The sequence below is a fragment of the Trachemys scripta genome, chromosome 5 (genome assembly GCF_013100865.1).
Source record: "Trachemys scripta elegans isolate TJP31775 chromosome 5, CAS_Tse_1.0, whole genome shotgun sequence".
NCBI classification, from domain to species: domain Eukaryota; kingdom Metazoa; phylum Chordata; order Testudines; family Emydidae; genus Trachemys; species Trachemys scripta.
Genome location: NC_048302.1, coordinates 91,723,043 through 91,748,532, shown reverse-complemented (window position 1 = coordinate 91,748,532; position 25,490 = coordinate 91,723,043). Strand labels below are relative to the sequence as shown.

At 41.9% G+C, this 25,490-nt stretch overlaps 1 protein-coding gene across 1 annotated transcript in view; it reads left to right on the top strand.

Moving 5' to 3' along the window:
• LOC117878479 (gamma-aminobutyric acid receptor subunit beta-1) overlaps nt 1–22,926 on the top strand; it is a 107,593-nt gene extending 84,667 nt beyond the window's left edge. Inside the window, exons 3-6 of the mRNA XM_034772687.1 lie at nt 10,400–10,537; nt 10,626–10,778; nt 12,071–12,312; nt 21,854–22,926. Coding sequence (XP_034628578.1) covers nt 10,400–10,537; nt 10,626–10,778; nt 12,071–12,312; nt 21,854–22,201 — 881 coding nt within the window. The 3' untranslated portion in view covers nt 22,202–22,926. The remainder of the gene's footprint in view (nt 1–10,399; nt 10,538–10,625; nt 10,779–12,070; nt 12,313–21,853) is intronic.
• The last annotated feature ends 2,564 nt before the right edge of the window (nt 22,927–25,490 follow it).

Sequence of the window (25,490 nt, the reverse complement as noted above, 5' to 3'; positions counted from 1 at the left end):
ACCCACGAAAGCTTATGCTCCCAATACTTCTGTTAGTCTCAAAGGTGCCACAGGACCCTCTGTTGCTTTTTACAGATTCAGACTAACACGGCTACCCCTCTGATACTTAACACAATTTGGCTGTTTTCAAGAATGAGATGAGGGGAAACACCTTTTGCCCATGTCAAAAAATTCTGGCAACTTCTTTGAGAAAGGGAATTGAAGTTTGGCAGGGGGTGGCCTTTGTGTCAGGGATGTGCCTTTTTCTGTCCCCACAGAAATTCACCCAAATTTGTCCAAGTTATAAGCCTTTGAAAATCTCAATTTGTACCAGCTCAAGGGAGACGTCTTAGATTTTAGCAGTTAGATTCCCCGAAGACACTGTCCACTGGGCTGCTGCAAGCTGTGCCAGGTCCATGTTAGGATACCAGAGCTGAGAACAGGGAGCCTCTCTCTCCAATGTGTGCCATGACACTCCACCACCACCACCACCACCTTGCAGGCCCAGGCAGCATGAAGGAGAACGTTGCCTGATTCAAATGCAGGGAGATTAGATTGGTACAAGGGAGCCTCAGAATGGAGGCTGGGGTGGGGGAGGGTGGAGAGGAAAACTGGGAATGAAGTTAGGCTGAGGGGAGAGCCTCGGACTGGCTGGGAAAAGAACATGGAATTAAGAAGCAGTGGGCGGGGGATGGAAGAAGTTGAGGAGAGGGGGAGACAGCTCTTATAAATAGCTGAGGTGCAGGGGGAGAACTAAGTTAGACTGACAAAGACTGAGACAAGGAGTCAGGTGGCAGAGATTGGGGTCGGGGAGCCAGTAGTGAAGGAGAATGGGAGGTTAACCAGAGGCCAGGATGATGAGAGAAGTAAATTGGAAGAGAAACCAGGAGGAAGGAACTGGGATTGGCCACGGGCAAGGAGAACAACACTGGCATTGGAACAATGAGACCAGAGAGTTGAGACTGGTGCTTTCTGGACACACAGATGGGAGCCAGAATGAGAAGCCTGAGGAGTGCAGACTGTGATTGGCTGGGTGAGGAAAACGAGACTGGGATGAGGAGCCAGGGTTGGGGAAGAGAGAACTGGTACAAGAGGTCACATGGGGGCAAAAGAGTGTGACCACTAGAGCACATTCCTCCTCCAGAGCCTGTAATGAAACCCAGGATTCCCAAATCTCACTATCCCTCCAGTATCAGCAAGTACCTGTGAAATCCACTGGCAAAATTTGTGTTTATCGCCTTCTAATGCTGGTCCACATAGAGGTAGACAACTTATTATTGCTATCAGTTACTCCAGTAGCTCAATTGGCAGAGATCACCAGACTATTAGCTCTCACTAGGGATGTGAAATACCTAGGTTCATACCCCTGCTCCAAGCAAAAAAGGTTTTGGCCCAAAAAAGTGCCCTGGCTTTAGCAATTATTCATATATATATATATATATATATATATATATATATATATATATTTTTGCCACACCCCCAAAACAGTCACTTCTAACTATGGAAAGCTCTCCTGCCATTTTGTTATATATATCTTTGATGTTGATAAATGCAAAGTAATGCATATTGGAAAACAATCCCAACTATACATATAAAATAATGGGATCTAAATTAGCTGTTACCACTCAAGGAAGAGATCTTGGAGTCATTGTGGATAGTTCTCTGAAAACATCCACTCAATGTGCAGTGGCAGTCAAAAAAGCAAACAGAATGTTGAGAATCATTAAGAAAGGGAGCGATATGACAACTGAAAATATCATATTGCCTCTATATAAATCCATGGTATGCCCGCATCTTGAATACGGTGTGCAGATGTGGTTGTCTCATCTCAAAAAAGAAATATTGGAATTGGAAAAGGTATAGAAAAGGGCAACAAAAATTATTAGGTGTATGGAACAGCTTCCATATGAGGAGAAATTAATAAGACTGGGATTTTTCATCATGGAAAAGAGACAACTAAAGGGGGATATGAGAGATGTCTCTAAAATCATGACTGGTGTGGAGAAAGTAAATAAGGAACAGTTATTTACTCCTTCTCATAACACAAAAACTAGAGGTCACCAAATAAAATTAATAGGCAGCAGGTTTAAAACAAACAAAAGCAAGTACTTCTTCAGAGAATATACAGTCAACCTGTGGAACTCTTTGCTAGAGGATGTTTTGAAAGCCAAGACTTTAACAGCGTTAAAAAAAAAAACGAGATACATTCATGGAGGATAAGTCTATCAATGGCTATTAGCCAGGATGGGCAGGAATGGTGTCCCTAGCCTATGTTTGCTAGAAGTTGGGAATGGGAAAAAGAGGATGGTTTAATGATTACCTGTTCTGTTCATTCCCTTTGAAGCACCTGGTGTTGGCCACTGTTGGAAGACAGGATACTGCACTTTGGTCTGACCCAGTATGGTCTTTCTTATGTTCTTATCTGGCTCTTGAATTAAAAGGGGTGGCTTTACTTTTAATTTCTCTCTTGCTTACGGTATGTTGTGACCATGACACATTTTAAAATGATAAAATGTTCCTTGGAAATCTGCAGTACTTAAAGCAAGGGGGAAGGGGAACCCTTTCTTTTAACTTTGGGTTAAATTGTAACTTTACCTTCTGTCTTGAGTGGCTACACCCCAGGTAGCAGCACTGCACCAAGGGCAGACTTTGGGGAACAGTTGCAGAAAAGCAGAAAGCCAGAAACTCCAGCTGATAGGCCTAGAAGCAGCCAAAGCAGGGACTGCTGGACCTTCTAGTCAAAACCGGAAACTGTTCTCAGATTGTTCTCAGTCTCCAGAGCTTGTTCTCAAACTCTCTCTGTTGTGTGCTCCAACCTTCCCCCTCTCCACCTCAGCACTACTCCACACCTGCCCCCTTGCCCTCCCCTGTCCCCAGACACATCTCTTCCCTTCCCATTTAGCTAAACCCCTCCTAAGTAAACCCACCCCAAAAATAACCATGGAACTAACATGATATTTGCCACCATCACATTGTTCACGCTGCTTGTTTTATACCAGTTCCCCCACCCTATTTAGACAATATTGTCTCACTGTTTCCTTGTACTCCACCATCAATCTGCCCAAATCCATCTGTTGTCTTTTATCTTATACTTAGATGTAAGCTCTTTGGGGCAGGGACTTTTTGGTTTGTGTTTGGACAGTGCCTCGTACAATGGAGACCTGGTCCATGACTATGGCTACAAGACACTACAGTACCACAAATATAAGAAATAATAAAATAAATATAATATAAGAAATAATAAACAGAACCCTAACACTCTTAACTTTTTTTTTTAATGTAATTTATAGAGCAGGGAGGGAAAAGGGTCTTGTAGGTAAGGCACTGGACCGGAATTGGGGCATCCAGGTTCAATTCCCAGCACTACCATGTAGCTTTGGACAAATCACTTAATTCTGTGGAACTAATTCCAGACTAAGGTACCACTCAACATGAGTAATGATGGTGGCTTCTGGCCCCAAGACATAATTAGCTATACCTACTTTGATCGGTTGTAGCAAAGTTGTAATATATTCTATCTCCTTCAAAACCAGTATGTCTCCTTTACCTTTTAACACTTGTGCAGAGTAAATTCACCTTTTAAATAAGAACAATTTCCATTAATCACTTTCTACCACAATTTTAGCATTATTGAACAATGTGGTTGAGCACTGAAAGTGATGCAAGGTATAGGAATCTGACAAACTGTGTGACAGCGTACCCCATAAGGCTTCATGGGGGGGGGGTGTTTATAAATATATGTATGATATAACTGGAATATGTTTTGTGCTGCCTGTACCATGTAACGTATCTCCGTAAAGGTTATGGTCTACTATATCTATTCATCCTATTTGTACATATATATCATTTTCTACTTGAGGTTAAGAATATGGGCTGTATGCTTGCTTGGTTTCTAAGTAAGCTTTGTGAGGCATTTGGTCAGCTTTTTCAGGGAGGAATTCGCCAGGTTAAGTATCTGATCAGGAAACACTTGGGGAACAATGCATCTTGGAATGCTCCAATCCACATAAGAAGTCTTCCTGGAGATATGCAAGATACCATGTGGACAATGGCTTCAGCCTGTAAAGACTGAGTCATGCAGGGGCATGTGACTTGCCCAGGTGACGTTAGACTGGAGAATAGCTAATGTAGTTCCTATTTTCAAGAAAGGGAAAAAAAGTGATCCGGGTAACTACAGGCCTGTTAGTTTAACATCCGTAGTGTGCAAGGTGTTAGAGAAAATTCTGAAAGAGAAACTAGTTGAGGACCTGGAGGTTAGTGGCAATTGCGATAAATTACAACATGGTTTTACGAAGGGCAGATCGTGCCAAACGAATCTGATCTCCTTCTTTGAGAAAGTAACGGATTTATTAGATAAGGGAAATGCGGTGGACCTGATATACCTGGATTTCAGTAAAGCGTTTGATACTGTACCCCATGAGGAATTATTGGTTAAACTGAAAAACATGGGGATCGATATGAAAATCCAGAGGTGGATAAGGAATTGGTTAATGGGGAGAATGCAGCGGGTCGTATTAAAGGGTGAACTGTCAGGTTGGAGGGAGGTTACTAGTGGAGTGCCTCAAGGTTCGGTTTTGGGACCCATTTTATTTAATCTATTTATAACTGACCTCGGAAGCGATTGCAGGAGTGGGCTGATAAAGTTTGCGGATGATACGAAGGTGGGAGGCGTTGTAAATTCGGAGGAGGATAGGGATATCCTGCAGGGAGACTTGAATGAGCTTGTGAATTGGAGTATCAGAAATAGGATGAAATTTAATAGTAAAAAGTGTAAGGTGATGCATTTGGGGATGACTAACAAAAATTTTAGTTACAAGATGGGGACGCATTGGTTAGAAGTAACGGAAGAGGAGAAGGACCTAGGGGTCCTCGTAGACCGCAGGATGACTATGAGTCGACAATGCGACGTGGCGGTGAAAAAAGCCAATGCTGTCTTGGGATGCATTAGGCGAGGTATATCTAGTAGGGATAAGGAGGTCCTGCTTCCGTTGTACAAGGCGCTGGTGAGACCTCATTTGGAGTACTGTGTGCAGTTCTGGTCTCCCATGTTTAAAAAAGATGAACTCAAACTGGAACGGGTGCAGAGAAGGGCCACTAGGATGATCAGAGGAATGGAAAACCTGTCGTATGAAAAGAGACTAGAGGAGCTTGGGTTGTTTAGTCTGACAAAGCGAAGGCTGAGGGGGGATATGATTGCTATCTTTAAATATATTAGAGGGATTAATACGAGGGAGGGAGAAGAACTATTCCAGCTAAGTACTAATGTGGATACGAGAACGAATGGATATAAACTGGCCGTGGGGAAGTTCAGGCTTGAAATTAGACGAAGGTTTCTGACCGTCAGAGGGGTGAAATATTGGAACGGCCTTCCGAGGGAAACGGTGGGGGCGACGGACCTGTCTGGTTTTAAGATTAAGTTAGATAAATTTATGGAGGGAATGGTTTAATGGTAAAACACAGTAGTCGAGGAAAACCAAGCAATGGTAGGTAAATTGTACAATGGCTGACAGGGGTCAGGCTGGAGACTCTTGCCTATATGCTCGGGGTCTTACTGATCGCCATATTTGGGGTCGGGAAGGAATTTTCCTCCAGGGCAGATTGGCTGAGCCCCTGGAGGTTTTTCGCCTTCCTCCGCAGCATGGGGCAGGGATCTCTAGCAGGAGGGTTTCTGCCGATTGAAGCCACCTAAAACAGGATTGGGGACTTCAACAGCAGAGTCCAGGGAAGGGGTAGGGACGGTTTTGTGGCCTGCAGCATGCAGGGGGTCAGACCAGATGATCATAATGGTCCCTTCTGACCTTAAAGTCTATGAGTCTATGAGGTGACTCCAGAACTCCATCTTGGAGCTGGACTTTGCACAGGAGAGGGGTCTCCACCCACAAGAGAGAGTCTATTTAAACCCATGGGAGACCCCTCCATTTTGGTCTTGAGCTGGCTAAGGAAGGAGCCTCTCCACCTCCCCAGGATACTTGAAGGGAACTGGAACAAACGACAGTAACTACAGGGGTGTGAGTGATTGCTGGACCCAGGCTAAAAGGAGATTAGCCTGTAAAAGGGAGCATTCTGGAACTGGTGAGGAACTTATCTGTATTTAGTTTGATTAGGCATAGATTTGTGCATTTTATTTTACTTGGTGACTTACTTTGTTCTGTCTGTTACTACTTGGAACCACTTAAATCCTATTTTCTGTATTTAATAAAATCACTTTTTATTTAGTAATTTACTCAGAGTATGTATTAATACCTGGGGGAGCAAACAACTGTGCATCTCTCTCTATCAGTGTTATAGAGGGTGAACAATTTATGAGTTTGCCCTGCATAAACTTTATGCAGGGTAAAACGGATTTATCTGGGTTTAGACCCCATTGGGAGTTGGGCATCTGAGTGCTAAAGACAAGCACACTTCTGTGAGCTGTTTTCAGGTAAACTTGCAGCTTTGGGGCAAGTGATTCAGACCCTGGGTCTGTGTTGGGGCAGACGGGAGTGTCTGGCTCAGCAAGACAGGGTGCTGGAGTCCTGAACTGGCAGGGAAAACAGGAGCAGAGGTAGTCTTTGCACATCAGGTGGCAGCTACCAAGGGGGTTTCTGTGATCCAACCCATCACAGACTGTTTTAACCACCCCTAAAATTGTCATTTTGACATAGCAGAGGACTCTGAAAAATGTACGTAAAATGCACCAAAGGAAGAAACAAACTGCTATTTTTAGATATTTCATTTTTTACAGAAAATCAAATACACAAAGTTTAGCTTTTTGCAAAATAAAGTGTCTCTCCCCCACCAAGACTTTTACTGTAACCAGTTTTGCCAGCAGACAAAGAGTCTGATCAAGCAATGTGTCAAGCGCCTTTAACTCCCACCTGAAATCAGTGGAAACCAAGGCTGCTCAGCACATTGCTTGACAGCCTAAAACAGGAGATCCCTATTAACTATGGGGTCACTTGAGTGGTGTACGCATGAGCAATCAGAAGCCAGCAGTTCCATCTAATCTAACAGCAATGATCTGCGCTAAAATGGTACTAAACTATCTAGAAGCAATTCAGATGGTTAGAAACGGTGGCATTCAGTAGTTCACAAATAGTTAAGCCATGTTAGCATTTGTCTTTGTTCAATCCATCACAAATATTTGCATCAAAAGATAGCTCAGTGGTTTGAGCATTGTTCAACTGCTAAGCAGTCCCATGAGTCAAAGAGCAAGTTCTGAGAGCTCCTGCTTCATTATTGTTGCTAGGGAAACTACACCCCCCTATCCATGTATTTAGCCTTTAAGAGAGACTTGACTATAGTAAGGCATTGGCATAGAGAAATTACATTTTTGACTTTTCTTGCTATGTAGGAAATATATTGCTGGCACACATAAAACATGTTTTTAGATTGGGGTGGGCAAACTTTTTGGGCCAAGGACCACATCTGGGTGGGGAAATTGTATGCAGGGCCAGGGCAGGGGGTGGGGTATGGGAGGAAGTGCAGTGTGTAGGAGGAGGCTCAGGGCAAGGGATTGGGGGCATAGGAGGGGTGCAGTGTGAACGAGGGGGCTCTGGGCAGGGGGTTGGGGTGCAGGGTGTACAAGGGGGCTCAGGGCAGGGAGTGGGGGTGCAGGAGGGGTGCGCGGTGCAGGCAGGGGGATTAGGGCAGGGAGTTGGTGGGCAGGGGGCTTCGAGCTCCAGGCACACACCAGGGCCATAGCAGGCTCCTTGCCTGCCTGCCCTGTCCCTGGCCCCACACCGCTCCAGGAAGCATTGCAGCCCCTGAGGGAGGGGGGGCAGAGGGCTCCACGTGCGCTGCCCTTGCTGCACATCCAGGTACCTCCCCCTAAGCTCTCATTGGCTGCGGTTCCCTGTTCCTGTGCTTGGAGGCAAGAGCAATGCACGGAGCCCTCTGCCCCCCCGCCCAGGCCCGTGGTGCCGGCCGCTTCTGGAGAGCGGCACAGGGCCCGCTGCGCCGTGGGGGGCAGTCCTGCGGGCCGGATCCAACGCTCTGAGAGGCCAGATCCAGCCCATGGGCCATAGTTTGCCCACCCCTGTTTTAGATCTTTACCATCTAAAGTATCCACCTTGGCAAAGGTGCAATTAACTGTACTCTAAAGATTTCAATTCAAATACGTTTTCATTTAATTTATGCAGTGTAAATTAAGCCTGACCAAATCTTTACCTTTCCCAGGTAGCAAATTACTTTCTTTCTGGAGTAAAGGGGAACCAATGATCATATGGGGAACCTATGACAGAATCCCAATATGGTTCCTGATCTATTTCTGGGGCAGCTCAGTTTACTCAAGATAATTGCAAAAATTCTAAGAGAGCTTCTTTCCTGCAGCATAAATGTAAAACCAAAACCAAAAGATCTGTTTTGCAGTTTCACAATTCAAAGTTTAGCATTTGCAGAAGAAATAAAGAAATGCCTCAAATACTCAGGGCTCAGTTTAAAAAAAAACAATAGATCTAATCCCTCGGACTCTTAGAAGGCGCAAAGTGACTCCAATAACCAAAAAGTACAACTACAAGATATGGAGTAAAAGGAGCAGTAAGAGTCCAGGTAGGAAAAAAAAGAACAAAACACAGGCCTAGATTTCACAGGCCTCACTCGGCTGTGCAGGCAAGTAAGGAGGCATAAGGCCTCATCGGGCTACTTACCCAGTACTCCAGAGTGCAAGCAAAGAACAGAGGAATGGTTGTGCAAGGAGCCTACTTGTGCCCTGACTTATCAGCCAGAAAGCCAGCCAGGCACGCAGGGAAATAATTTACACTGCACCTGGGGGCGAGCCTCCCTGGCCGGGTAGAGAGATTCACACCAGCATGCTAAAAACAGTAGTGGTTTTAGTAATGACCCCTGCCTCATTTACTGCATAGGATGGACAGAGCTTATTTAATGAGCAGATGGTCAATATTCTGTTTCTTCCTCATTGTTCAATGTCAACAAAGAGTCTGGTGGCACCTTAAAGACTAACAGATTTATTTGGGCATAAGCTTTCGTGAGTAAAAACCTCACTTCTTCGGATGCATAGAGTGTAGCCCTAGGCCTTATTTACCTGCACACTATTCAAACCCTGCTCTGAAGACAGAGCTTTTCATTTCCTCCTGGGCTTTTCTATTGCACTCATCACTGTAGTATTTGAGTGCTTCACAAACAATTAATTTTCATGACTCCCCATAAGGTGGAGGGTATTATCCCCATTTTACAGATAAGGAACTGAGGCACAGAGATTAAGGTTAGAAAGGTGTCCACCAATCATGAGATCCTAATTTAAGACACCTATGGCCAGATTTTTCAGAGTATTTAGCTTATATAGCACTTTGTGTGTTCCAAGTACAGCTCCCATTCATGTCAGCTGTAAATGTGAGAGCTCAGCACTTCCACAGATCAGACAAGATGTTTCAAGTTGGGCACTCAGAAAAATAAGGACACAGTTAGTGGTCACCTGTGAAAAATTTGCTTTAAGGGACTTGACTCGCATCACACAAAACCCCTGTGCCAGAGGCAGGGATTCTCCCACATTCCCCTGCCTTAACCATGTGGCTGCCCTTTCTTGCCTCCTGTAATCCCCAGCCTCATTCACCACACACCTTCCAACTTCTGCAACAAAGGCAGAGGTCCTACAGACAGCCTCCTTCACTGCACAACCCTGATTCATTCCCAGAGCAGGTTCATCCGGTGCCTTAAATGAGGCAAGGGTCCTATGTTAAATATAGTATGTGATCATGTAAAGACTACATTATAATGCACAAGGGGACTAAACTATTTCCCAAACTATTCTCAGAAGTGGCTGAACCATTTTTGATGAAGCTCTCCAAAAATTTTTTGCCCGAGGCAAACATCCAGCATACAAAATGTTAATCTGAACAATTAAAGTTTGGCAAAATTGTAAGTACTGAAAACAGGGTCTAGTGGGAAGTGTTGGGCAACCTTGATTACAAGCAGTACTATCAGCTTCTCCTATAATTTTTCATCTTATTTCTGTATTTTTATTTATAATCTTCTGCATATCCATTCTCTTAGATATTGCCTCTTACTAAAAAGAAAACAATGATTTGTGTGTAACTTGGAATTCATGTAACAGCACATTGAACTCATGATTCAAGTAGCTACATTTTTAAAAACAAGCATTCCAAATCCAGAATAAATAGATGGCTCCTTTCTCATTAAAAAGTGTGGCTTGGAAAACCAACTGACCAAAAAAAACCCAAACAAACAATAGTCAAATTAAACAGGAGTACTTGTGGCACCTTAGAGACTAACAAATTTATTAGAGCATAAGCTTTCGTGGACTACAGCCCACTTCTTCGGATGCATATAGAGTGGAATAAATATTGAGGAGATATATATACACACACATACAGAGAGCATAAACAGGTGGGAGTTGTCTTACTAACTCTGAGAGGCCAATTAACTTATTTGAAAATAGTCAAATTGTGTTTCTTTGTTTTAGATGGATATACCACTGATGATATTGAGTTTTACTGGAATGGAGGGGAATCTGCAGTAACAGGAGTTAATAATATTGAGCTCCCACAGTTCTCAATTGTTGATTACAAGATGGTATCAAAAAAAGTGGAATTTACAACAGGTAAGCACTGACAATCTCAAAAAGTGCACCTGACACAGAAGTATCAATGGCTGAAGTTTTCATAACGTCACTTTCATCCTTCTTTCAGGGGCATATCCTCGATTATCACTTAGTTTTCGGCTTAAACGAAATATTGGTTACTTCATTTTGCAAACCTACATGCCTTCCACGTTGATCACAATTCTATCGTGGGTATCTTTTTGGATCAACTATGATGCCTCTGCTGCAAGAGTTGCCCTAGGTAATTTATTTTCAAAGCTATTAAAGTGGCTTGAGTACCAAGTTGTGTAACTCAGCATGGCCCCATAGTCAATGGGACTATGTTGATTTCAGTAACTGAAAACTTGACCCTGTGTTTCACCCACATGCCAGTTCATATTGTGATACCATGCTACCTGCTACAATTTTACCGGAGCAATCTGAAAGGAGGGCCTCAGCCTGTTAGCATCGTTTATAAGGACTGTCTGTGGTTTAAGCCGATAATCTTTTCAAAGGCTAACTGCAGTAAATCATGTTGTCCCCAGTCTCATTTAATTGGAGCTCCTTATGACTGAATGAGTCTACAGCTATTCATTAGATATATTAATGGCCTGTGATTATAACAGAATAGAAAATGGTTTCATTCTCATAGACCAACATCAAAAGTTAATCACATTGTGGTTAATAGATTACGAAGCCATGAGCTGGAAAAGTTTCACCTCATAGAATTAAGTAATCCCTTTGAAAATTAGTGTAGAGGGCTATTATGATGACACCACCAACTTCCCTACATTAATGCCCACCATTCTGTTCTGGAGCCTCCATTTATCCTCTCAACTCTCTTATCCTCAGTCAAAATTACTCCTAATACCTTTCCTCTGGCTAGGATACTTACTCTGACTCCAAGAACACTGGTAAATTTAATTCCACTATAGGGATCAGGCAGAATGGCTACTTTAAGAATCAAGTTAGCAGCGTTCTCTCACCTGACAAGACCAAGTGTCTTCTCCATAACATCCCTGTTCTATAGTGACTAAATCAGCCAGCACTGGAATGTGCCTTTGTAAGCCACATATTCTTTGGAAAGGGGCTTAAGTGTATTTAAAAAAAAATTAGCAGGGTAGGCTACTAATGAGACAGGCAACTGGAGAAGAATGGAGTGTTCAGGTAACTGATTGTCCCTCCTGCTATGGAAAAGGCAAGGGGGTTGGCCCCAAATGCCTGCAGAGCTTGCAATTTAATATGTCACTTAAAGAAGGCACCTGCTGTTTCAAATTTTCCACTTTCCACCTCACTGGCTCCCTTCACTACCAGTTTATATACATAAACCTAGCATGTTACATAGGACATACTGTCTTTATGCCCAGTAATATTTTTTGCTAGATGACAAATGCACTCCCATAATGGTTAGGAATCTCTGATGAAATAATTAAGCCAACTATGTCAAACTCAATGACAATGTGGTTTGAGCAATGATGCAGTTTTTATGCCTTCAAAGTGACGAACAACATATCAGAGTTGCCTTACCAACATTTTTTTTTTTAAACTTCACAGGAATCACAACTGTGCTGACCATGACCACAATCAGCACTCATCTCAGGGAGACACTACCAAAGATTCCCTATGTAAAGGCAATAGATATTTACCTAATGGGATGCTTTGTGTTTGTATTTCTGGCCTTGCTGGAATATGCCTTTGTAAACTACATATTCTTTGGGAAAGGCCCTCACCGTCAAAAAAAGGCAGCTGAAAAGGCTACTGATGAGAAGGGCAAACCAGAGATGAATAAAGTCCAGGTAATTGATTCAAGCTAATATTTCATATATTTTTATTTCTAATAGGGAAAGGCATCCATAAATGAAAGCATTAACAATTTTTTCCCAAAGAACTTAATATATAATAAGGGAGTTACTGCAACTAAACTGTGGTGCCTGTCTTCAACTAAAATATGGTGCCACATTGCTCTCAGTGCCAAGGAACTCATCATCCTCATTATACTACATGGCCAGATAAAAATACTTACCTACATTCATCTGTTGTCCAAAACCATACAGAGTGACCTATTATGCTACATGGAAATACAGTTCACGACCCTGACACCCTACAGGTACTCCACAAAGTGTTACCCCATCACTGTTAAGGGCTAAGCCCTCCTTTTATGGATTGTTTGCTGGAGATGCTGTCCATACCTATGCTGCTTCCAGATGAGATGGGGGAAAAAACAAGTGAACAGAGGCCAGTTTTAAATACTCTCACCTCTGCTCAGACACCCCAAAGCTATTCTGATCCACGTGGAAGGTGGACAGAAAGGATCCATGAAGAAAATAGAGAAGCACCTCTTCTCCAGCATCAGCCCTGGCTGTGTGGACCCTGGTACATGAGCAGATGACTCTGTAGGTGGTCCATGGAATGGAGGTAAGTTACATGTTTTCTACAGATTTGGAGACACAGGTTACATCTTGCTGAGGTTTACCAAAGCCAGTTTAAAACTTTCACTTTGATTGTAAGCTGGCAGAAATATTACAGAAATTAAGAACGTCTGTATCAGACAATTGCTTAATTGAATTGCCTTTTGCAATTCACTCAACATATGCCTGTGACACATAGGCATTTAAATTGATTGTTAAAGAGTTCTGTCAATTAATGATTTTGTTGTTGCATTGGTGACTGTAGACATACTGCATGCATGGTCCTTATAAGTATCCTTTTGGCTTGCAATATGGAAAATATTGATCTTCTAAGGTGGGCTTTATCTTTCAGTTTTACATAGGAAGAATACATGATCAAAGCTGCAGATTGGAAGCTAATGGGACTGGTGGAGCTAGAGTACCTCATCTGATCTCTGTTCTACAGAATTTCCTCATATCTTTCATATTTCAGCGGTGCCCTAATGGTCAGTACCAAAATACAGGAAGCTGCTTTCAGAGGGTGAGAGAAGAGCAGCAGTAAGTATGTAAAAATCACAAGATGGGGCTTCCTCTACCATATTGACCCATGTCATATATCCATAATAGTTACCACTGTAAACAACTATGATGTACATGTAACAGTTCTTCTTCTCCTTTTCTCCAGGTTAATAGTGCTACTTATTTCTACCTGAGATGTGTTCTGGGCAAGGAGGATGAGCTTCTTCCTTCAGCAGATACTATGCTATTGGATATGCTGACAGACATGCAATGAACTGATTATGAAATTGAACCAGCACCTGGAAGACAAACTGGATGCAGATAATGACCTTGTAATGTTCCACACATAGTGTTTTTTTCTTCCACAACCTGACAGAGGAGGAATCCAGGACCACCATAGTCCTACATCAGTGTGTCATTTTTATTTTAACATTTTTATACATGAAGGAATTCTTTTTATTCATTACAAATAAGCTCTCATTGTTCTTGGTTCTATTTTTGATGATAAAATATTTTTAAAATCCTTTACATCTCCCTGTCCTCTTATTGTCTTTTCATGGAGAGCTAGTTATAGCTTTGGATATCTGGGTCAAAACAGCCAAAGTAGTAACACACTTGTAGGGTCCCCATACACAAAAGTGTATGTTTCTATTTGTAGATAAATAACTGTTAAAAAAACTGCAAAAGGATGTCTTCCTCTGAAGCTCAGCTCATATTCTCATCACCATTCTATGTCTACACTGCAACAGAAGACCCATGGCTGTCCTGGATCAGCTGACTTGGGCTGCAGGTCTATAAAATTGCTTTGTAGACCTCTGGGCTTGGACTGGAACCTGGGCTCTGATATCCCCATGGGGGGGAGGATCCAGAGCCCAAATGTCTACACAGCAATATTCTAGCCCCGCAGCCCAAACCCCGCAAGCCTGAGTCAGCTGACCCAGGCCAGCTGTGGCCATGCCACGGGTGTTTTATCGCAGTGTAGGGATAGATTGCAACACCTTTACACACTGACTATAATGTGAACTACTTTTGTGCCTAACTGCATATTATTAGGAGTAAATCTGGTCCTAAACTTTTGTCTCAGAACTCAAAGAAAAATGTATTACGTCCTTCAATCATTTATATGAAATGGATTAACTCAATTCACTCTAGACAAAATTGAAAATTTCTGAAGCTAGTCCTTTGACAATAAATTGCAATGAGAGAACCATACTGGGTTGTTCCTATAGATGTCTGAGTACCCTTTACAGCCATCAGCAATATATTTTGCATATGTGCATTACTTGCATCCAAAACTATTTTGTACTGTCTTTCAGTGTTGTTTAAAAGTCACGAAGCATGATACAGCATTCATCATCCTCTAGATAAATGTACTGGCTTGAGTTTCTTTAATCTTTACTGAGCAGTCACCCCCCAGGGATATCACTAATGAAGATTCATGCATACGTGGTCTATCGTGATTTAGGTCTCAAGCAGCTTCACTGAAGCTTTCTTAAAGTGAAAAACAGAGCGGACTAAAGAAATTGTAAATTCAGCAGAGACTAAAAGCGATGTTTTCACTATAAAGAAACATTCAATGTAAACTACATCCATTTGTTTGAAATGTGAAGGATATTTATACTTTGATATATATATATTTTTAGAAAGGCTAGTTGATTAACAAGAGATCAGCTCAATCACGTTTTATAATTCTCCTTATATTCCATTTAGGTCATCTTCAGATAACAGCCCAACAGTGTAACTATACTTTACATTTCCATAGCCATTATCAACAAAGGCTTACACAGTGTCTTACAAAAGTTAACTTAGGTTCAGATTATCACTGGATAGGGCATTATTATCCCCATTTTATAGATGGTGCAACTAAGACACAGAGTTTACCCAAGGTAACTCCACGACTGACCCATCTCTCCTGATTCTCAACCCTATCCTTTAATCATAGGAACAATCACGCTCCATCTGGATCCCATCCTGCACATGCTTACACATGAACAGTCCCAGTGAAGTCATTGAGACGTCTCACAGAAGTAAAATTACAGATCTGTATGTATGTTCTAGATGTAAGGACTTATGCAAATGTCCTTGGCTTACTGTAGGAAATTATTAGTTTACATTCATTCCTAAAAGGGCAAAATTGAATGTAATTCACTAAGCAAAATGTCAGAAATCCATCACTCTACATAGCTTGATTTTCAGACATGAATGGTGATTTTGGATGTCCCAATTTGAGATGCCTTAAAGAAATCCCCAAAAGAGACTTCTCTGCAAGGCAAGCATCACTTTAAAATCCTGGCTAACATTTTCAAGGTTCAGCATGTCTGAAGTCAAAATGTTTGTAAAGGATAATGGCAAAATTTCCCTCCCTAGATAGCATTCTATTCTATTTATAGATCACCAGGAGTATATCTGAAAGATTATATTGGGGGGTTAATCCAAACTAGTAATATGCATCATGAGGCAGGTCATGGTACGTCCTGCATATCCATTCAGGAGAGTAAGGGGGTGGGGTGCACTCACTCTCTCTTGCAGGTGGGTGAAGAGTGGGCAGGCAGAAACACAGAGTGGGCAGAGCGTTGGTTGCATCTCCGCAACCTCTAGTATTCTGGCTAGCACAAATGTGCCTGTGCACCAGGGGATGTAGTCTGCACTAGGTATGGGGCTGGGATGTGTTCTCCAAAATTGAAAGGCAGATTGTGACCAAGTCAGAATCTGCTTCCTAGGCTGCTCTTGGGACAGCACATTATCCCAGGCACAACCAAGTGTTGTCCTGTGTTAGGTCTTGGTGGTGGTAAAATTTATATTTTTTTAAAGAAACACTAAATCTACATATTTGTTATAAATTTCAAATTAAAACTATTTCCATCTAAAATTAATGTAGTCAGGGATTGTCTGCAGTGTCGTTGTAGCCATGTTGGTCCCAGGATAGGTGAGACACAAGTTGGCTGAGGTAATATCTTTTATTGGACCAACTTCTGTTGGTGGAAGGTACAAGCTTTTGAGCTATACAGAACTCTTCTTCAGGTCTGGGGATGGAAGCAGAGTGTCTGAGCTAAGATACTTTTAAATAAAAGATTGCCTCACCTACCTACCTGGTCTCTCTATAGTCAGGGATGACAGTTCTGCAAACACGCCTCTTTTGGAGATTTCTTTTGGCGGTTGCCTATTTTTTCAAGATTCTTGTTATACCTCAGTAATTAAACGTCTGCTATACTTTTGATTTTTTTTTTAAACAGTATTTGGATCTGAAGTTTAGTACACCCTGAAATGACTATTAAAGACATAGGGGTCAAATCCTCTGATGACCTAGTTCCATATCATTCAATCAAAGATTTTTATATATGAACTTGTTTGCTTCTCTTTTCGATCTTTTTCTTAGAGATCATCATAAACACTTTGCTATGAATAGTAAACCTATAATTCTAAAATGGTGAATTGTTTTGCTGATTTATTCAAATCAGCGAGCTTAAAATGATTTTAAAACTCATTTAAAAATGTAATAGGATCATAACACTTAAATTAAAGCACCAATTCATATGGCACTTGGCTTGCAATAAACTGTGAGCGTATATTAGTTTACAAGGAAACACCCGTATGAATCAATTTAAATTGTAAGCACTTACAAGTTATTTGTCTTTATAAGAAGAAGCTATAATAGAGTAACTTAATGATGCTTACACTACTGTTGCAACTGATTCTATATTACACAACTCCAAAACCCTTAATTTATACATAGGATTATACAGTAACAAACAGCCATGAGATATATGCCCCGTGAGGCTTTATTTACCGGTTTAATATACATTCATATTTTTCCTCACTCCAAAGGTTTCTTGTGTCTAGTTCTCTGTCAGACTATTAGCTCCTTGGGACAGGGGCTTTATCTTCCTTTTTGACTGAAAGTACCTTGCATAGGTTTTAGTGTCATCAGTTTGCAGATGACACTCAGCTGTATCTTTTCTCATTCAAATGATGCAGATCGCTTTCCTCAGTGTCTGGTTGAGACTGGGACATGGATGACAAACATGCTCAATCCAGATAAAACAGAAGTGACAGAGGGCTAGTGAAAGATATGGTAAAGGTTCTACCTTCCTCTTTTATTGAGGATGGTTATCCACCACTTATCACTTGTCTTCACAACTTGTGATTCTGATTGAATTTCCACTTATAGTTGGATGATCAGCAACTAAGACAGGCTTTCATCATTTGCATCTGACCAGGAAGTTACAACTTATAATATTTCAAACATACCTTGTTACTGTGTCACCTGAAGACTAGATTTCTGCAATGTGCTCAACTAGGGCCTATTTCTGAAACCCATTCAGAAGCTGAAGTTGGAGTAGGAGTAGGCTGAGACAGCCTGGTTGTTAAGCAGGTGATATGCCTGCAGCCAGATACCACTCATGCTTCATGATCTGGACTAGCTTTTTGTGGATTTCTGGGTGGAGTTTAAGTGTTGGTTTTGCCTTACAGGAATGAAGCCCTACATGTCCTAGAACCTGTCTGAGAGACTGCTTCACTCCCCATGTCATACTGCTGCAGTTAGTGGTGACTCTGAAGCAGAAGGCTCCTCTAGTAAAAACAGAGGGAGCTAGTGGCAGATCATTCTCTGAACTTGCAGTTCACTCCTTAACTTGGTCTGATACAGCCAGAACATGTTGCCCTTGGGGCAAAGCCCATCATTTTTATGGAGGATTCTCAGGAGAAGTTGTTACAGGAGTAATTGTTAGGGAGGAAATGGCATTTTTCTCATCATTTCTTCTTTAAAGAATATCATGGAGATTACTGCTGGGTTTCATCTTTATTTATGTTGATAAATAACTGTTAATGGCAACTAGAGCCTCTTATTGGTTTTTGAAGAACAGGCAAAAATATAACTTCTCAGTTGGAAAAAAAATTATACAAAGAAAATTAGATACCTTCTTTGAAAAGATGTTTAAAATACTTAATTAAGTAAGACAAGCTAACAGCATTGTGTACTAGTAGAATATCACCCTTTCCCTCCTCTTCCCTCTCCCCCATATCATTACTATATGGTCTCTCTTCACAGCTCCAAAATTTGCTCCTAATTGTAATAATTTAAAAATCACTTTTTTAACTACTAAATGCATAGAATTCTTGCCTGAGCCATCCAATTCCCCCCCCCCTTTTTTTTTTTTACTCTTTTATATTTATAATGGATTTCTTGGAATAAGTAATTTCTGGATGACATTTCCTTAAGTCCAGACATAACCATTTTTCACTTTAGGTAGATTCTTCCTTCTCTGATATTTGCATCTCTTTCCTCCTTCAAGAAATTCCATGATGAAAAACAGAATCCAAAACTTCCAATTTTTTATGGCAACTTTATGGCTTAAAGTTGGGTAGGACAAGTAGTAATGGGCTTAATCTGCAACAAGGGAGATTTAGGTTAGATATCTATGGTCTAACTATACTGGGTACTTAAATACCGGAATAGGCTACCAGGGAAGGTTGTGGAATCCTCCCACTGGAGGTGTTTAAGAATGGGTTGAAAAAACACCTGTCAGGGATGGTCTAGGTTTACTTGGTCCTGCCTCAGTACAGGGAGCTCTCGAGATCCCTAAACTTCTATTACATGAGGATCTCGAGTCCTTGAGTCTTTTAAAAGTCAATTTTAAGATGACTATGAAACATGATGGGAAGTCAATGCAGAAGAAGACGACGACGATGGATGGGGGATGACGTGCCTTAATAATTTAAAGCTAGAAAGTAGCCAGCCAGCCATAATTGCACTCCTGTGGATTTATCAAATACTGCACTCCAGCTAGGGAAAAAAATCATGACAGTCTTGCCTGGAGGTGATTACAGCATGAACAAATAACTTAGCAGGACACTGGAAAAGAGTTTCACTCCAGCAATATTCTTCAAATAGTGATAAAATCATAATCTATAGCTACATGCAACAGGATCAGCTATTGAATGTAAACTTTAAAATTATATTTTAACATGTTAGAAAAGTCTAGGAGGAGGATCTAAAAGAAAAACTGTAAGAACAGCATCTATTACTTAGAAACAATGCAAGAACTGATTGATAGCCTCTTTGTGCAACTGGTATTTCATAAGAGTTGTTTGAAGTTCCTAATACAGAGGTTCGCTGACCTTTCCATTGTGAAGCCCACACCTTTAAAAAAAAAAAAAAAAGATTTTCTTGGGGATACCTTTCCTTGCCATTTATTACTCTACAGACTGTGCACTGATTCACAACTATATGACATTTCTGTAGCAACTACAGCAATTGCTATCATGGAAAAATAATATTAAGGATATATTTAATGTATTTTGTTGTCATCTTTTAATGACTGGAAACAAGCAAATCCAACACTGTGGACCTAATCCCATTACCTACTGGAGTCAGTTATAAGACTCCCATTGAAGGCCAGGCCCTAAGTGACCAGCCAGTTCTCTGCAGACTACCAGATGTTGCTCCACAGATCACCAGTAGACCACTGACCAATTTGGGAGCCTCTGCCCTAATCTTTATGAATATAGGAGTGACCTGTAGGAATTGAACAAATGTGTTTCTGAGTGTTCCAAGGAAACAATGTAGGTTGGGACCCTGTTCAATCAGTGGGAAGAGAATAGCTTTGATACTCAAAGCTGAAAGAAGAGATTTCAAAAATTGTATGTCTGATATATATTTCCTGAACGAATTAGGGTGGCCAGGTTTCCGTTTTTTGACCAAAAAGTCCAGTCAAAAAGGGGACCTGCTGGTGTCCAGTCAGATCTACTGACTGGACACCCAAAGTCCGGTTATTGCAGGCGGGAGAAGCAGGGAGGGGCTGAGTCATCACCCTCGCCAGCCCCTACTTAGCCAAGGCTGCCTCCTACCTGCACTGAGCAGCTGCAGCTTCCAGCACTGCAGGCAAGTCCCTCCCAACTCACACAGGGAGTGGGGAGAGGGGAAAAGCAGTAAGCAATGGAGGGAGAGGGAAAGAGGAGCAAACGGGGGGCAGGACCTTGAGGGGAAGGGGTGGGGCAGGAGTGGGGTCTTGTTCTCAGGAAGAAGGTGCGGGGCAGGGGAGGTTCTGGCACTCCTGCTGGAGTGTCTGGTTTTTAAATATTACAAAGTTGGCAATCCTAGAATGAATCCTTGTCTAATATGAACTATTATAGGAGATTTCTTAGATATTTATATTCCTAAGACTTTCCAAAATTAGGACATTATCCTGGAGAGGCCAAAAGCATTCCTACACCAAGAGAAGTTTTACCACCCAGGAGTACATGCAAACTTGAGAAGGGTGAAGAGCAGGTGAGGGTGTCATGTGTGACTATTTTAGTGAATATAAAATCAACTATTCAATTTGGCCCAGCTGCACTCCTTTTTGTTTGCTTTTCATTCACAGCCAGGTTGGGAGGTGGCTTGCAAAGGACTATGTTACCAACATGAACAAGGCTTCTGAGATGCATATACTGCTGTAGTATTTGTTATTTGTTCCAGAAGTGCTCACTCTGTTTGCAAATTTCCGGTCACCTAATCTGGGAGCAGTAACAATGCTATGTACTGTAGCTGACCAATCATAACAGCATAAATAATGAATATCAAATAAGTGAAAATATAGTTGAAACAACTAATTCAGAAACAGGTTGAAATGCATCCACATTAAACATTCATTGAACATTTTAGTACATTTGTAAAACAAAACTGAAGTTTGTTCATGTTAATTCACACATAGAATAAACTGTTTGCTACAGACAGCTCACCTGCCTCTTCTACCCATACACTGGCAGCCTATGTATTTTAATACCCAGACTTTAAATCTATGCAGGACAATCTAGATTAATACTTATTTCTATCACTACAAAAGATGGTTAATATGCATTCTGCTGGGGTTGGTTGATAAGACACATCCATAGCCTGGGACATTTTTCTTGGGAAGGAAGCTCACTGTCATGAACCATAGCAACAGTACGTTTTAGAAATGAGCACACAGTCCTGAAACTGTAAAGCAAACTAAAAGACAGGAAAAACTGTATTTTCAGCGTAAGTACATGACAATGCCAGGGTGACCTGACACCCTTTGTTAAGTGGATGTCACATTTTTATAGCAAAGATTGAGCCTTAAAAGTAAAACTAGCAGAATTTTAGTAAGGGGAGCAACTGTGCCCTATAATTGAATGAAGCAATCCCCAAACCAAGATACTGTCTCATGATAAAATTTATTTAATCACTAAACAATTCATTTCATCTTTAGCATCAGGCAGATGGGGAACAGTAGCAATATCTTCAGGTAATACTTATTCTCTTTAATCGTATCCATGTGCTACCCTTTCTGATGCTATCGCTGCTCCTGAAGCAGCTTCCTCATTTGTAAAATCAAGTGAGATTTGCAAATTTGCAAAAGGAAAAAAATATGCTGATACAATTATAACTAATTAGATAAATTATCTAAACTACATTCCTTTCTTGCCACAGGTTGATGCCCATGGAAACATTCTTCTTACAACTCTGGAATTAAGAAATGAGATCAGCGGCTCAGAAGTGTTCACGGGTATCAGTGACCCAAGAGCCACCATGTATTCATATGACAGTGCCAGCATCCAGTATAGAAGACCCATCTCAAGCAGAGAACTCTACAGCAGAAGCACTTTGGACAGGCATATGGTTCATAAAAAGGGGAGCTTACGGAGAAGGGCATCACAGCTCAGAGTCAAAATCCCAGATCTGACAGATGTTAATTCTATAGACAAATGGTCAAGGATGGTCTTTCCTATCACATTTATTATTTTCAATGTAGTTTATTGGCTTTACTATATCCACTAATGTATGCACTGATCATCTCATCCCTAGATTTATTTTCTTCCCTTCATTTTGTTAACTCTCAAGGACTGCAGTAGCCATAATGCTACATTTCCAAGGTAAGATACTCAGCCATTGAACAGTTCTTGTTTAAAAAAACAACAACAATTTAACCATGTTCACTTCAGAAGAGTACAGTGTCTACTCCAGCATACTATTATTTGAGATCTGTTCTTAAAGAGCAACTTTAACAAGGAAATAAGTGCTATTCCTTTACTAATCCAAAAAAAATTGTGCATCTTCCATGATTTTTTCCTACTTTTTTTTAAATCTGGATTTTTTTTAAGTTAAATAAAAGATTGTCTTATTTTCCACCACATTCTGGTAGAATAACACTTGTCAAACAAGGCTGTATAGTATCTCAAATCGGGCACTTGACAAGTTACAGCTTTCCAGCATAAACAGGACTCAAAGACACATGGAAAAATACCTGTTGTAAAGACCATGTCTAATTTACATAAAGTACTATTAGAAAGTGAGTACTTATGCTAGCACTGGCCTTTGACAATGTTTGCAGGAAGTACCAGTCAAGGGTACATAAGTCCCAACTATTATTTTCCATAAGGCTAGAATTTTCAAAGGAGCATAAGGAGCTAGGTGCCCAAATTAGGGTTGCTGGAGCCGGGGGCCAGAGGGCCCTCTCTCCATCACTTTTAAAAGCTATGCACTCCCCCGTATAGCCAGTAAAAAAGTGGGAGTGACAGAGGGAGGAGTTTCAGGGGGAAGAGGCGGTGTCGGGGCGGGGCCATGGTTCAGGCACCAGTGGCTCTCCACTTCTAGGGAGCTTCCACTGCTCCTGGCCCAAATCCCATTGAAATTCTATCAGGCAAATGGCTGATCTGGAACTCTGTTATTTCCATGAAGAAGTGAAGTAGAGAATCAAAAACAACATTTTGTAATTTGGAATTTTGTAGTAAAAAAATATTAAATGGATTAATTCTAGGTAGCTACCAACCATTCTACTAAGGAATAGTCTAAACTGAGGGAGATTTTGCCTTATCTCTCATCTCTCCCTTTATTTAGGGATTGCTTCATATTTTCCCCCTTGTTTTACTTGGCTGCTTAGTACAACAGCTCTACTTCAAGAAGACAATGTATGTTAATCTTCCTTTTGTGATGGAAAAATTTCATCATGTTTGTAGGAAAGCAAGATGCACAGGCTGAGCAATGCTGCATAACTATGAAGATTACGTCAACTGCCGTTCATACTAATCAAAACAAATATTGAGATAAATACCACAGGTAGTTAAAAAGCAGGTGGCTAACAAAGATGACCCTTAACAGGAACCAGCTAAAAGCTGATCTCCATTGAACTGGAATGGATTCGTATTCTCAATCTGGCGGCCTTACCACCAGTTGACATTATGCCATTTAGTATGGTTTTGTTGTTAATTTTTAGATTGCTTTGTCATTATTATTTTTTGACATTCATCCTAATGATTGACCCTTCTTCCAGACCAGAGAACAGGCTCCTGTCCTGTGGCCCTTTCCTCCACTCTAGCAGCATAAAGAAGTCATAAAGGGCCCTCTGAGGAATTTCCCAGCTGCAGGAGAAGTATGGGTTATACACAACCATCGACTACCGGGCAGAAAAGGGCCACATCAGAGGCAGGAGTGTCTGTAGCCTGCTATGCTAGAGCAATTCTGGGCTGGGGAGCAGCCCACACACAGCCACTTAAGGCTGCACTAAGTTAGAGTAGCCCTTGAGGCCACTCCAACCCCAGAGCACCCCAAATTCCAAGCACAGAGGTGGCCTAAAGTCACCTTTGCAATCAGTCCTCCTGGACTGCATCATCTTTGTTGTCAGGCCCCAATATCAGGCCCCAAACCTACATCTTACCCATCAACCACAAAAAAGCAGAACATGTAATTAGGGTTGCCAGGTGTCCGGTTTTCAAATGGAACGCCTGGTCAAAAAGGGACCCTAGTGGCTCAGGTCAGCACTGCTGACCAGGCTGTTAAAAGTCTGGTCAGCAGTGCTGCGTGTCTAAGGCAGGCTAGTCCCTACCTGCTCTGGCACCGCACTACGCCCCGGAAATGGCCAGCAGATCTGGCTCCTAGGTGGGGGGGCCACAGGGCTCCGCGCGTTGTCCCCACCCCTAGCACCAGCCCCGCACTCCCATTGGCCTGGAATCACAGCCAATGGGAGCTGGGGGCGGTGCTTGCGGGCGAGAGCAGCGCACAGAGCCTCCTGCCCTCCCCTGTGTAGGAGCCTGACCTGCTAGCCATTTCTGGGGCGCAGCACAGTGCCAGGATAGGTAGGGAGCCTGCCTTAGCCTCACTGTGCTGCAGATCAGGAGCCACCCAAGGTAAGCCTGTGCCCCAACCCCAAGCCCCAGCCCTGAGCCCCCCCAAACCCAGAGCTCCCTCCCACACCCCAAGCCACTCAGCCCCGGCCCCACCCCAGAGCCCGCACCCTGTCTCAACCCACAGTCCCCTCCCACACTCTGAATCCCTCGACCCCACCCCCCAGCCTGGAGCCCCCTCCTATACCCCAAACCACTGCCTTAGCCCAGTGAAAGTGAGTGAGGGTGGGGGAGAGCAAGCCACTGAGGGAGATGAATGTAATGAGCGGGGGGCAGGGCCTCAGGGAAGGGGCAGAGCTAGGGTTTGTGCAGTTAGAAAGTTGGCAACCCTACATGCAATGGAATCTCTGAAAGTAAAAATCCTAACTGTGGATGGCCTGGACTAGTTACTATTGATGTGGAAATGGCAACAGAAGAGCTTTGCTGAGTTTATTGCAGTTTTTACAGCAAAACACACACAAGACTAAAAAAAGATGCAATCCAATAAAGCCTGACATTTTGTGCAAATTGATATTGATAAAGACAGCCCAAGTCAAAATATCACTTCTGATCATAAATATGAACTCTGTAGCCAGCCCCCCAGCCTAAAATAACTCCAGATGATTTTTTAAAAAACAGTGAAAGCTTGCACTGCCTTAGCAATCTGAAATGAAAATCAGCATATAGTGCTTCCTTTCACCCAAAATTACAGACTTTAGCCAATACAGGGTTTGCAGGCTGTTTTGCTAAAGACGATTTTCATAGTAAGTAACAAGACTTCTTTGGGATGTGATAACATTCCATCAGCAAGGCATACAAAACACAGAAAAATTACGTGCTATAAACGACATGGGATTTTTCAGTCTCGAAAATGTTTGAGTTAAGCTGAGGTACAGAGTGATAAAACATGGCTTTTCCTGTAAATTCAAAACGCACAAAACACGTGTACCACTGAATGATGCATGGTC